Source organism: Halichoerus grypus, chromosome 1 (genome assembly GCF_964656455.1).
Source record: "Halichoerus grypus chromosome 1, mHalGry1.hap1.1, whole genome shotgun sequence".
Taxonomy (NCBI): domain Eukaryota; kingdom Metazoa; phylum Chordata; class Mammalia; order Carnivora; family Phocidae; genus Halichoerus; species Halichoerus grypus.
The window spans coordinates 193,997,526-194,011,996 of record NC_135712.1 but is presented as its reverse complement, the minus strand read 5'-3'; the positions used below and the strand labels follow the sequence as shown (position 1 = coordinate 194,011,996).

At 45.9% G+C, this 14,471-nt stretch overlaps 1 protein-coding gene across 6 annotated transcripts in view; it reads left to right on the top strand.

Moving 5' to 3' along the window:
• Nucleotides 1-14,471, top strand: part of CACNA2D3 (calcium voltage-gated channel auxiliary subunit alpha2delta 3) — an 852,366-nt gene that overhangs the window by 758,457 nt on the left and 79,438 nt on the right. For all 6 annotated transcript variants that reach the window (XR_013449537.1, XR_013449535.1, XR_013449536.1 and 3 more), the window contains 2 exons: nt 1,458-1,520; nt 4,623-4,693. Coding sequence is in view for 1 of the 6 variants with exons in the window: in XM_078076955.1 (XP_077933081.1) it covers nt 1,458-1,520; nt 4,623-4,693 (134 nt within the window). In the remaining 5 variants the exon portion in view is untranslated. The remainder of the gene's footprint in view (nt 1-1,457; nt 1,521-4,622; nt 4,694-14,471) is intronic.

The window sequence follows — 14,471 nt, the reverse complement described above, 5'->3', positions numbered from 1 at the left end:
CTAGTGTAATCTAAAACATTGCTGTCCTATCTGAGAGAACTTTCTACAGTGATGGAAATGTCCATAATCACCAGCCAAGGGAGAAGCAGAGCACTTGAAATGTAACTAGTGCACCCAAAGAACTAGATTTTTAATTTTATTGAGTTTTAATTCACATAAAATTGAATTTAAATCTGCAGGTAGCTGGTGGCTGCCATATTGGACAGCACAGCTCTGTGGGATCGAGTTCGTAATGCTGGCTCCTAAAAATGGGGAAAGTTTGTCAAGACTCCCAACCAGCAGGGCCCAAGTAGTGTCCATATAGCTAAGATCTTCTTCAGATAGCAAGAGTGGAACCAGGTTGCCCAAGTCATTCACTCCGGCTCCTCTGGATAACAGAGAAAAACCCTATTACTATCAAAGCAACCAACTCTTTTCTAAAAGGTGGCAGCGGGGCTTTTCATTTTTGGCTGATTCTTCACCATGACCTAGTAATAAAGGATGAATCTTTCGGACCAACTCATTGCTGGACTTCTGTGCCTGACTCAACCCAGCTCTACAGATAGGTAGCAAACAGCCCTGCGGTGGCCCAGAGCTGCGGGGAATTTAGCTCAGGGTAAAGATATGTTACAAATTAAATGTTGCAGTCGGTATGTAAAGCTGCAATAAATAGAAACTGAGTTACATCAAGGATGGAATTAAACCTTAAGTTTAAACTCCACAGTACTGTAATTAAAACTTAGCCTGTAGCAAATCATTCACTTGAGATTAAAGTAGTGTGGGGAAGCAGAGGTTTGGGTTTACCTTGCTTTCTACAATTTATAAGTCTGAGCTACCAAAAGCTAACAGCCCTGCCCCCAAATCCAGCTCCCAATTAAAAACACAGTTTGAAAACCTTTAGGAGACCGGAGGGGCGCCTTTAACAGAAGTCTGCCCCTTCCCCCCTGCCTAAGTCTATGAACAAATTAAAAAATATTACCTGGTCCCCTGATGGTCTTCTGAGTTGACACAGTGTTTTCATTAATACATCATTAGGGTAATGACATTGTGCTGGCGTTTTGCTTTCAAAACAGCCTGCACTTCAACGACTAGGAATACAGGCTTAGGGCCTGTGAACACTTTGTTCCTGGGAAATAGTCTTCAGGTCATAGAAAGGGAAAAAAAAAAAAAAAAAAAAAAAAAAAAGAAAGAAAAAAACAACCAAGGAAGACCAACTGTAATTAATGTTTTAATATGTGTTCTCTTTATCCTAATCTGGGATGTTCAAGGCTTGCTTACTGTTTGATTTTTGTTTGTTAGTTTAACAAAGTGAACACTGGGGTTAGCTTAACCATGGCCTTAACTCCTAGAGCCAGCAAGCATCTCCAATTCCCCCCAAAACAACCTCAAATAGGTTTCTCTCAGGTTGGAAGTACGTCATTTTGTGTAAAAGCAGTCTGAGGATCCAAAGTTGAAACTGTGTATTTTTTATTTTCTAGACTGTGAACTGTTACCTCATAGACAATAATGGGTTTATTCTGGTGTCTGAAGACTACACACAGGTGAGTGAGAAATTTCTACCAGCTCAGAGTAAAGAGCTCGTGATGTGCTTGAGTGAGGGGGCATGAAGGGTGGTGTTAAAACTTTGAGACAATGATCTATATTTAAGAGGTAATAGCAGGAAATTATAAAACCTTATTTCTATCCCTCTAAAAATGTCACAGCCTACTTCTCAGCAGGCCCCAAAGAGTTTTTACCTCCCATTTGGGGGGGTGGGGTACGAGGTGGGGGCAGAGCCCACGGTCTGCTTTCTCACTCATAAAATGTTCAGTTTATAGGAACTCTTTGCCTCAAGGGTAGAGGTGCCTTAAAGAGTTTGGGCAATTTTAAGGAGATTTCCTTCTTTTGATATTTAGATATTTTCCCATATATGAATATATATATATATATATATATGGGAAATACATACATATGTTTATATACACACAGACATAGACAAACACACACATATATATTCCAGCATAATTATTCTTTATGACTTCTTTCTGGTTTTTGCTTTTTCAAAATCAGTTATCTGAGTTCAGGGATTAACTTGGGCTCTCAACACTGAGGGACAAGGATCCAGAAATAGGCAAAGAATGTTCTTCATTTGATTGAGCTGTGTGTAGTGGTGGGGCAGGAGGGAAAGAGATGGGAAGAAACCAAGCCATGGGGCCAAGCACAGAAATCTTCACTGTGTTTGGAAATCAAAATAAGAGTTCAAACGAATAGCATTGTCCTAGAGAAAACAGGTTTCTCCTTTAAAACTTTGTGCATAGAAAACCTTGTCTGGAATTAGAAATTAAATTAGCATATTCAAAGAAGGTAAAATGCAGGCGTGTTTATTAGTGTGACGTGATAAAGTAACACTAGAGAAGGAGGCACGTGGTCTCTGGTACTCGTTCTCTTCCTTCCCCTGGTTTGGGGGGGGCGGGGTGTGGCAGACATATCACGTGACCTGCCTGAGCCTCCTGGCGGGCTCTGTAAAAGGATCATGGTTGAGGACCATTTGATAATGAAGCCCCATTTAAATCATTTGAAATTCTTTAGCAGTCAAAAGTACATTAGACCTATTGATGCCAAATAAATTAGTTAATTGTCTTTAAGTCCCTAAGGAGTCTGAGCTTAATGCCTTGTTAATTGATCAGCACTGGCTCCAGGTCACATGTGGAATCCTGCTTCAGTTTTCCTTCTTATTCATGAAAAGCTTGTGGGATTCTTAAATGCACCTGTGATGGATGAAAAACATACAGGGTCAGGAATCAAACTTGCCCATACCCTGTCTCCTCAAATGCTGACCATCACTGGACATGGGACAGTTGGTAAAGATTAGAAAGGAGTGAGCCCAAGAAGCAAGGCCAGTCTCTGAGAGAGCAGGAGAGCCCCGAGGTCCATGGTAATGTGTCTGTTTGGCTGGGAGAAGAAACCCCCAGACATTCAAGAGTCAATGGAGCAGGAACCCAAATTAACCACCTGTGAGGAGGAAACCTGTCCTCCTGCCATGATGGTGGGGAGGGCTGAGATAGGACCCTGGTCCCATGCCGGGGAGGAAGGCCATGGTGGATACCTTCCCCTGGTCAGTCCTTGACTAGCCAACAGTGTAACCCAGACCGGCGTGCATGCAGGCTCTGCTCTCAGCTGGATCTCTCCAGGGCACAGACCCGCAGCATGGCCCAGGGAGCCTGCCGGCCGGCTCTGCCCCAACTTGTTTGATGTTGTCTGGTTTCCTGCACTCCAATTAGGATAATTCTTCTTCATCTAACAACCAGTTCCATTGACCCTGACATATTTACACACACAAAATACAAATGTCCTAGCTCCTAGCGGCAGCACACACCCACAGGGTTTGCGAAAGATTCCAGGTGCCCCCGGAATGTAACAGGCAATGCTCCACGTTCAGTCAGTGAAATGTCATGTCCTTCTTCTTTCTCCTCTCTTTCTTGACTTTCTGGCAAAGTCTTTATATGCCTTTCTGCCTGAAAATTCCCAGGAGCGTGGTTGAGGTCACTCAGTGGTAAATTGAATCGAGATTTAGCTAATACAAAGCCTATGGAATTTATTAATTCAGGCTCTTAGAGTAATGCCCTTGACCCACCCACACGTAAGCTATAACTCCTTAGAGCACCCATAGCAGACATGGGGGCTCTCTCCTGGTCTACACCAGCTCAGTCCGGGGTGTTGGCAGAGGAAGGCCATTGCCCCAAGCTCTGTTCTGCTGCAGGGCATACACCCTCCCCCATGAGACCCTGAGGCTACTGGTTCCAAGAGACTGGAGTGATCAAGGAGGATGTTAATCCTTCATCCCACCATTCAGAGTCTGCAAATCTCATCCCACCATTCCGAGTCTGCAAATCTCAGCCAGCACCAAGACCTAGTCTGAAGCCAGAGCATCAGCCAGGTGGTGGGAAAGGGCTGCTCATCCCCAAATGCCCTGCAGACAGTCCCACAGTAAGGGTGAGCCATTAGAAGTCGCCTGGCGTGCTGCCTCTTCCAGGGGCTGGACTCTGGACTGCCTTATTTGTCAACATAGTAACTGCCCAGGGACAAAATTGCGAGTGATCCTCAGAAAATGATTGTGAGAAAGGACCTATTCTCGACAGCAGGAAATTTATAGGGCCGATGAAGAGGACTGCTATATTTCCCTAAACAGGTCATCCAGGAATTATAAACAATCCTTTTTATTACTGCTTAGGAAGCCCTTTCTCAGCCCGTTCCTGTCTATGAAGGAGTGTTTTAATCACAGGGGACTGAGTGCAGATTAATGCTTACAACATCTGAGCGCGCGTGCATGTGTGTGCACGTGTGTATGTGTGACTGTGCACGTCTGTGCGCTCGCGTGCTTGGGGTGTTTCAGTTCCAGCGCTCAGCATGTGTTATGCAATGCCAACCCCCTCTGCCCCTGCCATGTACTGTGGAACATTCCCATCTGCTTACTAGTCTGCTCTGTAATGCCATAACTTCTCCTGACTATTAAGACATTTTCCACTTTTTATGTAACCTGAAAACGTGCCTTCTGCTTCTGTCAGCTCCAGAACACAGACTGCGTCCGTTTCTGATTCTTCTCTGGTGTTTGAGCACATTGTTTATCTATACTTCCTCCTGGGTTCTTCTTTTCTTCCCCGCAGACTGGAGACTTTTTTGGTGAGGTGGAGGGAGCTGTGATGAACAAACTGTTAACAATGGGCTCCTTTAAAAGGTAAGGATTTTATGGTCCCCCACACCCCCTGAAAGAGTTTGCCTAAATAAAATAAAACAAACCAAGGTCAAATAAAGCAAGCCCAGACTTGACCCCGTGGCTGGTTTGTACTTGTGTTCATGCTCCAGAAGATCTTGCTGAAATTCGATGCCTCTTGCGTGAGTGTTAAAGAGTCACAGAAACTCAGCTCACAATGAGTTTCCTGTTCACCCAGCATAGGGTTTATTGGAGGCCAATATTGAAGTCAGAGCCTGCACTGGGACGCGATTATAGCAGTCTTGAGCAAGTGATTGCAAAGATGTAGGAAACGTTTTTCCCTGGTTAAAAAGGAGGAGTGTATGTCTCGCATTTTGGCAACCTGGGGAAGCTTGCTAGAAATCTGGAAATCGGGGATGAAAAGTGACATTTAGAGACCTGCCAAAATAATTTTAGAAAATCAAGTGAAAGCTCTCAAAACCTGCTCCCAGATGGAGGGGAGTTTAAATCTGCTGCTAGAAGAAAACCCAGATGGTGCCAAATTCCACTGGAGGCAGGTACTACTCACCTGGGCCATGACAGCCGCCACTGACCCTAAGGGAAGCTTATGTCGGACCGCTTCTGCGTAGCCCCACGTCTCTCCTGGGCAGGCCAGCCGTGCTCTTGGGGACACCAAATCCTATGGGGAAAGCTGTCTCCCCGTGAGATCAGGAGGTCAGTAATGTCCCCCAGGAGTCAACATGTCTCCCTTCCCTTGGCCTCCCAGGAAATGGCAGCCTTTGAAGTGGTGCTTCCGTGGGCATATTTGATGCTGTTAAGTACGTAATAGCAGGCGCTCCAGGGATGGACCCGGGCTCACCTGAGAGAACCACTACTGCTGTGGTGGGAACGGCAGGCCCCTGGTTATTACTCCCTGCAGCTGAATGGCCAGGAAGTGTTAGCTCAGGAAATCAGACTTTTAAGCCAGTCAACAAGACCCACTGAGTGCTGTGCTGAAAGCAGGGAATTCAAAAATGATGACCCAATTTTTGAGATTCCATAGCTTGTTTGTGCCAGAAGGAGGGAAAAAAAAGAAATGATATAAGAAAACTTGGCCTCCGTCCAGCACTTCTGCAATCTCTGACACCCTTACCTGCCCCCAACCCCCCTGCAGCAGTGTGTTCCAGTCCCTTTCTAAAATTCAAGTGCCGTTTTTTCCTTGTTTTGCCAGGAGTCATTGGTCATGTGCTTGAAAAGTCAGCTTGGAGCTGGGCTTGGGTTGCCATGGAGTTTTCCACGACTTCTCCAAGCTTCCCAGGGCAGCTTCTGGATTGTCTGCTGTCCGGGGCTTCCCTGGCTTTTCCTATCTTTATGTGGATGTGATCCTTTGTATCGGGTTCGCTTGTTTTCGACTCGGTGGGGGGTGGGGGGGTGAGACAAAAGATGAGAAGAATCACACACGTGTTTCTCATTCGAAAGCATATTTTTCAACTTCTTGAACAAAATCTTATTTTTTTTTCTTTTCCCTCTTGGATAGTCCTTTCAAACAGCTTGGTGGGAGAAGGAAGAAAGTTGTAGTGGGATTTTAAATTCCCAGTCTTCTTGATGTGAGTGAAGTGTGGCTGGCATGAATCTAGAACTTTCTTTTACTATGAGAGTAGCTAATGTATTTGAGAAAAGGGAAGGACTGGGGACTTTACTCAAGTGTAATAGCATCTGTTGTGATCGGGGGGAATTGGCTGACAATGCTCATGGGCCTCTTTGAAAGGGCCCTCACCGGGGCCATGAGAGCAATGAGAGTTTACGTTTTAGAGTCAGATGGACTGGATTCAAATCCAGACTCTGACATTTACTAGCTGCGTGCCTTAGAATGAGTCAAGTCACCGCTCCAAGCTTTGGTTTCCTTACGTGGAAAATGAAGGCGATAATTATAATTGCTTCCATGGGCTGCCATCAGAGTGAATGAGATAATAATGAGCAGAAAGATTGTACTCAGTGCCTGGCATATATTAAGGGCTCAATAATTGCTAGTTGGTGCTGCGATGTGTATTGTGGATCTTTGCTCAGGCTTGGCTTTGCTGTCTGCTTGGCACCAGGTATCGCTCCTTCTGCATTCCTGCACCTCACAGCAGGCTTCCCACGACCAACATCTGGCCAGGGGGCCTCCGGTGTTGGGGACTGTGGTGCATCCTCAGTGCACTAAGGGTGACAGTCCTTTCATTCAGAGAAGACCTGTATTTCAGAACCTCTGAAAGAATGTAGCCGAAAGTACCTGGCGGTGCTCTGGGACAGAAGTCCCCCCCAAGAACACAGGATGCCTGGAAGCTGAGTGGCTTTGGGGACGTGGTTGAGCTGAAGTAAAGCTCAGGACTGGTTCCCTGAACTGACCTCTCGTCTCTCCTCCCAATGTCTTGGACAATGTCGGGATGGCACAAGGTTTCTTGATTGATCTGCTTATATCCATTCTTTAAAAATGAGTTTCATAGACAAGAATCCTACAAACCATCTTCTCCAGAAAGAGTTCCCAGAGAACACTATCTCCCTTTGTCTGTCTCCCTTTCTCCCTCTCCCGTGGTCCAGATTTGCTACCTCTCTATCTAAAGCAAGGTGATGCTTGTTTACACGGCAGTGGACTCTTTCCTTGATTGTCTGGTCATTTGCCTGGTAACCTGATGGTCGTTTTACTTAGCAAGGGAGGGAGGGAAAGAATATCCACTTCCAGGCCTAGGTGCCATGGGGAAGAGAGGGAAGCCATAGACTTGTGCAAATTACCAACGTGAGGGAGCTTTGAGAAAGTTCTGCAGCAGTGTGTGCAAACAACCTAAGAGACAAAATAGTCTCTCCTGGTCACTTTAGCTCAGTCTTTGACTTGACTCTGTTTACCCTGCTTACACGTGACATTAGCATCCAGGGGCCAAATAACATACCAATAGCTTCAGCGGCATGAAAGCAATGATCACAACGGCAACCTTCCCTGAGCACCTACCCCACACCAGACCTGGGCTGCACCTGACATATCCTACCCCTTGCAGTACTTTTCAACAACTCGGTGGGACAGGTATAAACAGGACCAGCTGCACAATTTGCAGGCCCCAGTGCAAATTGAAAATCTGGGGTCTCTTGTTCAAAACGTTTTAAGAATTTCAAGGCAGTGACAGCAGAGCATTCCACCAAGCCTGGGGCCCTTCTAAGTACAAGGTTCTGTGCAATTACACAGGTTGCATGCCCATGACCCCGGCCCTGGGTGTAAATATACCCATTTGATAGATGGCAATAATGAGGCTTGGAAAGGTTAAGAACCTGCCCTAAGTCTCTGTGTAAGAGCGCCGGGTTCAAACATCCTGTACTCTGAGCGCAGAGAGAAGGTCTAGCTTCTGCCCTTAACCTGGTTCTGTGTACAGTAGCACTGTGTTGTGTGTGGAGCTTCTTCCAGTTCTGTTTGAGAAGGCAAAGGTAGCTGAGGACGCTGTTGGCTCAGCAGTGTCTTATCTGGGCAAGCAGAACTTCCAGGATGGGAGGCCAGCCGCACGATAGCCTCGCCCAGATTTCTTTCAGCTGAAGTTGATATCCCTTTAAACCAAGCTGCGTTCCCAGGCTTCCTGTAATTTCTCATGAGATACTGTGTGCCTGGTCAGCTTTTTGTGTTTCAAACAGAGAACTCCAAGTACTTCTTCATTCTTATCACGAGAGTAAGTGGACTCCCTGGGTAGTGACTCATTTAGGGTTTTTCAATTTAGCTATTTTTCTTTTTCACTCGTATTCACATCCAGTAAGAGGCTTGCTTTCTCATTTCTCAAAATCCCCCCTCCGTGGGTTCTCTCTGCCGTCATTGGCAGTGACATCACCCCTCTTATGATTACTAAGAGAACATCTAGTTTCAAAATATTTTTCTTAGAGTTCCTCTAAGGATAATTTCTTAGAATTCATGTATCTCCCCCCCCTCCTTGTCCCCAGTGATTCAAATTCAATGTCAAATATCCAGGAAAAGTGAAAATCTATGCATATATGTTTTATATATAAAGTGAAAAACGTGTGTGTGTGTGTATGTGTGTGTGTGTGTGTGTGTGTGTGTGTGCGTGTAGCCAGTCATAGGAGAGTATCTACGATTCCTGAGAGGGCCTCCTTGATACACTGAGCTTAAGCTAAGAGGACTCCGGGTTGAGCACCAGAATCGTACTGTGTGGCCTTGCCCAGACTCCCCATCTCGCCCAGCCTCATTTTCTTCCTCACCCAAATATGGACCTCGAGATTTTGTGAGAATTAGCTAAAACAAAGTATGTGAAATTGCTCTGCAAATTACAAAGCTATTGCAGGCAGGAGGTGAGATTAGCTCTTGGATAAGGGCTCCAAATATCTTTTTTTTTCTTTTCATTTTCTTCTTCTTTTAATTTTAATCACTAAGGCCCCCCAAAAGGTGGTTACTTTGCAACAGTTACCTCCAGGGTACAGCCGTGGGGGTGGGCCCGTGGGCCTGGACTCAACCAGCATCCCAGGAGAGCTTTTAAAACATACCTGTGCTGGGCGCCTGGGTGGCTCAGATGGTTAAACGTCTGCCTTCGGCTCAGGTCATGATCTCAGGGTCCTGGGATCGAGTCCCACATCGGGCTCCCTGCTCCTTGGGAGCCTGCTTCTCCCTCTGCCTTTCTCTCTCGCTCTGTCTCTCACGAATAAATAAATAAAATCTTTAAAAAAAAAATGCCTGTGCTTAGGCTGCACCCCGAGACATTCATGTGCAATCCGGCTGGGGACAGAGCCCAGACATTTATGCTTGTTGAAAGCATCCACATGCTTCTTATGCACAGTCAGGGTCAAGAGCACCAGGGTACCGGTCTAGATGCCGTCCACTTTGCAGTTGCCTGACATCGGGCAACTTTAACTCACTAAATTTCAGTTTTCTCAGCAGCAAAACAGAACTGAAAGAATTTTTCACATACCTGCTGGTGGGGGTTAAATGGAATAATGCGTTCTTTTACCAAACATCCTGGTGGGTTCTGCCAAAAGGTCTTCCTTTGTTCTTTGTGTATCTGATTAAGCTTGAGGAAGCAAAGACCAATTGGCCACACCTGGCCTTTGGCTTGCAGAAAAACGGACTGCTTGCTAATAATCTGTTTTTGCTTTGGGAGCAACTGATAGTTCCTCCCTGTCTGGGCTGTGTGTTTTTTGCTTTATTCGGTTTTGTTTGTTTTATGTGCTTGGTGCCACATGCCTGAGTTCTCACCCCTTCACGACCATATTTTCCCTACGGGGCCTGGTGAATGTCTTGTGCACCTCTCCCCACACATTCATTAACGTAGTTGACTTGTGTAGAATTCCCTGCGGTGGCTCCTTCTGCCCTTGCAATTGCCTTTCTAGAAAGGTGACACATCAGGCAGAATTCCGGGCTTGGGCCGTTCCTTCTCCTGTCTCTGCATGATGGAACTATGCAGGCTGGAGAGAGGCGCCATGGCCGGTGACTAGAGCTCTCCCTGTCCTTGGCCATCACATTGCATTTCAGCCAATGCCCTGGCCTTGGAGTCTCGAGAGCGTTAAAGGAGATGTCTGTTATGTTTGGAAGGCTGCTCTCTCATGCCGACCACCCCCCCCCCCAGTGTCTAATACTCAACTCTCATGTAATGAATGTAATGGCTTCTCGGTTTCCTGTTGACCCGACCGTTTCCACAGAAGTATGCTTTGTCAGAGGTGGCATTGAAAGGAACAAGAAGACAGATTGGCTTGAACAAGTGGGTTTCTGAGCCAAACTTTCTGGAATGCAGAGAGACATGAAGATTCCAGTGCACCGCTCTTTAAAATCCTAAAGCTGCTGCTTGAGCATCCCCAATGACAACAGTAAGAATCGCTGCCCTCCTCCTCTTCATCGTAATAGCAGCATGCCTCCTTTATTAAATACTGAGTACAGGGTCGCCATCATTCCAAGTAGTTTACGTGTATTACCTTCATGAATCCCCATAACAACTCTGTGACATAACTACCACCATTATATCCACTTGACAAAGGAGGACCTGGACATGGAGGCTCTGAGCATCCGAGTGTCTTGTCCAAGTTCACCCACAGTAGTGAGTGGGGAAGATGGAATTTGCACTGATGTCTCTCAGATCCTAGATTGCAGACCATATTTATCCAATCCCCACTCATCTTCTCCCCTAGTTGGAGTAGACTGAAGTATTTCTTATAGAGATATTTGTTCACATTTATGCTTATTTGGCTTCAGGAGATTGTCAAAGTTTCTCAATCAAACTTTGAGTTCAATATATCAGTTAGTAGTTAGTTTTACTAGAAGTAATAAGAAATTCCAGAATAACAAGGGGCTAAAGAACATAGGAGTCTTTTTCTCTTTTATGTGAAGGAAGTCTGAAAATACAAATTTGTTGTCATCATGGACCCATGACCACATCTTTTTTTCTCTGCCTTCCTCTGTTGGCATTTAAATTCAAGGTTACTTCATGGTCCAAGATAGCTGCTTAGTTCCAGCCATCACATCTGCAGTCTAGGCTGGCAGAAGGAGGATTCAGAGAGGTCCAAAAGTCCAAGTAAAATTTCTTGATTGAAATTTATTTTAATAAGTAATTTTATTCATTTATTAAAGTAAAATATGGTTTATTTATTCAAGTATTTAGTCCCATACAATACTTCTGCTTCATCACATGGCCTCACCTAGCTACAAATGAACCTGGGAAATGTGCATATAAAAAGTCAGGGTTCAGATTGGCAAAAGAGGAAAATGGACTTTGGGAGACTATGATAGTCTCTGCCATATCCAACATAACTGTTTATTTCAGATCACACAGGTCCTCTAAATATTCCATCTGATTTCCTGTGATATCCACTTGGAAAATCTTCCAGAGATGAGGCTGTGTTCACAACTCCTAGATCCCCCCACACCCCACCTGCCCAGTGCAGTCCTGAACACAAATGGTCACAGCCACCAACTAACCCATCTGTCCACGATGCTGGACCCCAAGCAGCACAAGCAGGGACACTCAATAACATTTGTGGGGGTGACCGATAGCAATAATGGCACCAACAACACCAACATCCCTAGGTACTGACACGCCGAGCCTCAGTTACATGCCCTGCACCGTGCTGAGCCCAGCACAGGCATCGTCGTGGTGCGGTGCTGGGAAATGTAGACATGAACTTGGCAGAGCCCAAGGAAGCTCCCCCAGCATCCAGGTTTCTTGCCTCAAATGGGTTTTGCATGAACTCATTCCCCAAGGTGAATTCTGCTGTTTCCTTCTATTTCTTACTCAAAGAGGCAAAAGAAATTTAATCTTTTCTATGTGGCATTGATCAAGATTCCATTTTCCCCTTCAGTTCAGCTAATTTTCATGGAAGGGGCAGGTGAACAGACAAACAGGCTGCCAGCTAGGTGCTCTTACCCCCACGCATGCATATTATCCTTTGCCTCGGGATGGAAGCAGCCCGTCCACTTAGAGCTGCAATAAGCTTGGAGCAGTGCTTTCACATTCTGAGCCTGTTTCTTTTCCTATAACATGTAACCATGCCCCGGACACAAGAGCTAATGCTTGCATGCTGGCACCAAGCAACTGATTCTTTCTTATTGTTACTACTTTTATTACCTGGGTGAGATGCTGACATGACCACTCTCTGAAACTTTGCTTTGTTTTATATTATCAGCACGTGCTGATGAAAAGCATTTGGTGCTTCATGTATAGGACGAGGGAGGCTTTTTCTCATGGCTCACTCCTCAGGGTTCTGCAGTGGACCCCGGTGGCCCCAGGACCCTATGTGCGGCCACATGGCGCTTCTTCTCTGCTAATGCTGGGTGCTCATTCACTAGGTTTGTGCCAGGGATTCCCAGGCAGGGGTTCAAAGGTGGCAGGGCCAGGGTCATGTAAATTGAGCACCTCTGCTGTGTTCCATGTGCTGGGCTGACCTTGAAGAGTGGTGCAGTCTCTGTAAGAAGTTGCTCTGGGATGACATGGGCCACCAGTGTGAAAAAGAGAGAGGGGACAGCACCTTTTGGATTTTCTGTTAACACTCAGATCAACAGATTGAGCTTTTCCCCCCTCTTGGTTTTCTGAGATGTAAGAACGAGTAAGCCTTCCCATCATGACAATGGCCTTATTAAGAATTTTCTGTGTTCCCGTGCCCTGTCCTGTCACTTGCAAGTTGAAAGCTGCCCCAGAGAACACATTTTAAGGTTCGACAAAGAATACATATTTTCACATGCTACCCTAGTGAGTCACTTTACTTCTCATACTTGTAGATTCAAAAACGCTTAAGTATGTCCCATGGTGAGTTTCTATGTCAAATGCCTCCCTACCCTGTTTTTAGGACTGTATTTGCAAATACTAAGCTGTTTCAAGATTGGTTTTTAGGCAAATTGTTTAGCCAGACCTCATTCAGTGAGTCATTGCAGGTAAAGGACCTGGCCTCCTGGGCACACAGTAGGTGTTTAATAAATGCTGGTCCCTGCAGTTCCTCACAAGTCGAAATTAGCTGAGTGCATGCCTTTGAGATTGAACTTTCTAGTTCTTAGAAGAAATATTTTTCTTGGTCATGATTTTTGTCTCATTGGAAAAGAGCAGAATCAGCAAAATCGCTTTCAGTAGGTCCCAGTGTCATGGGCCTGTCATCCACGGGGCACACAGGGCTGTCTATGTTTTCTCTGCAGCACTTTGAGTTTCTTCTTCAGACACCGTATCTGCCTTCCGTCAGAGTTTCAAAGAGACCAGTCTAGGGAGCACAGAGATGCTAATGATAAGGTCTCAGCTGTAGCCTGTGGCTGAAGTGGCCTGGTGGGGATGTCATGGGGATTAAGGCATGTTATCTGTAATAAGACTAAACTCCCGCTGCTGAGTGCAGCGGGGCAGCACCAGTCTTGGGCTGGGCATGCGGCTCGGGGCTTATTTTAGAGCCAAATGAAAGCGGGCAATTATCATGTTCTTTAACTATAATCAGCCAAACAGGATACAGGTAGCCACAAAATGGAGTTATTTAAAACAGTAACAAAATCACTTCAAAAAGGGTAATAATCTGGAAGTCTCTCTTTCTGCAACATCTAGTTAAAGCTGTCTAAGCGTGGAGAAGACAGGGGAGGCTTGTTCTGTAACCTCCTCAATGGCAATTGGATCGGGAAACTTCTTGGGAAATGAAAGGCTGGATCCCTGGCCCCGAGGCTGCCCCACAGCCATTGAGTTTGGCCTCACCATGTAAAGGAGAGCCTTTGAAAATGATCCCAGGAGAATCCCGAGCTTCCTGGGAGGGTGGCTCTTGAGGGGCTCTCCCTAGCCCGGCCAGCTGGTCCCTCCTGGCCCACTGACCACAGAGTTGAAAGCTGATTCTGGACTTTGGCTACGAGACCTTATCTTGGGTAGCGTTTTCTGTGACATTCCAGTGAGACTGGGACAGGGCACGGGGCAGAATTCTAAGCATTTCCCAGAATCTGTTAGAGCCTGCTCCTGAGCAGAAGGCAGAGTGAGGGGGATTTAGCTTGACCCCCATCTAATTCTGCCTCTGCTACTTGTTAGGGCTGTGAACTTGGACACACTACTGAGGCTGGCTGAGACTTGGTTTGGCCCTCTGTGAAATGGGGATGATTAGAATCTATCTTGTAGGGATATGCTTCCAAGAGTACCTTGCTCACGGTTGCTAAATAGAGCTCAGTAGACATGAGCTATTGTTATCATGGTCCTCAGCTATGAAGCCCACGGACAGAAGTTCCCGTCATGTCTCGATAACCCTGGTGTGACTCCTGAAGGTGTCTTGTACCTCAGTAACAGGTGCAAATTTTACACTGCACTGTATGTGCCAATGAGCTACGAAAATCGGGAGGCCTGTCCATCCTCCAGCCATCTGGGTA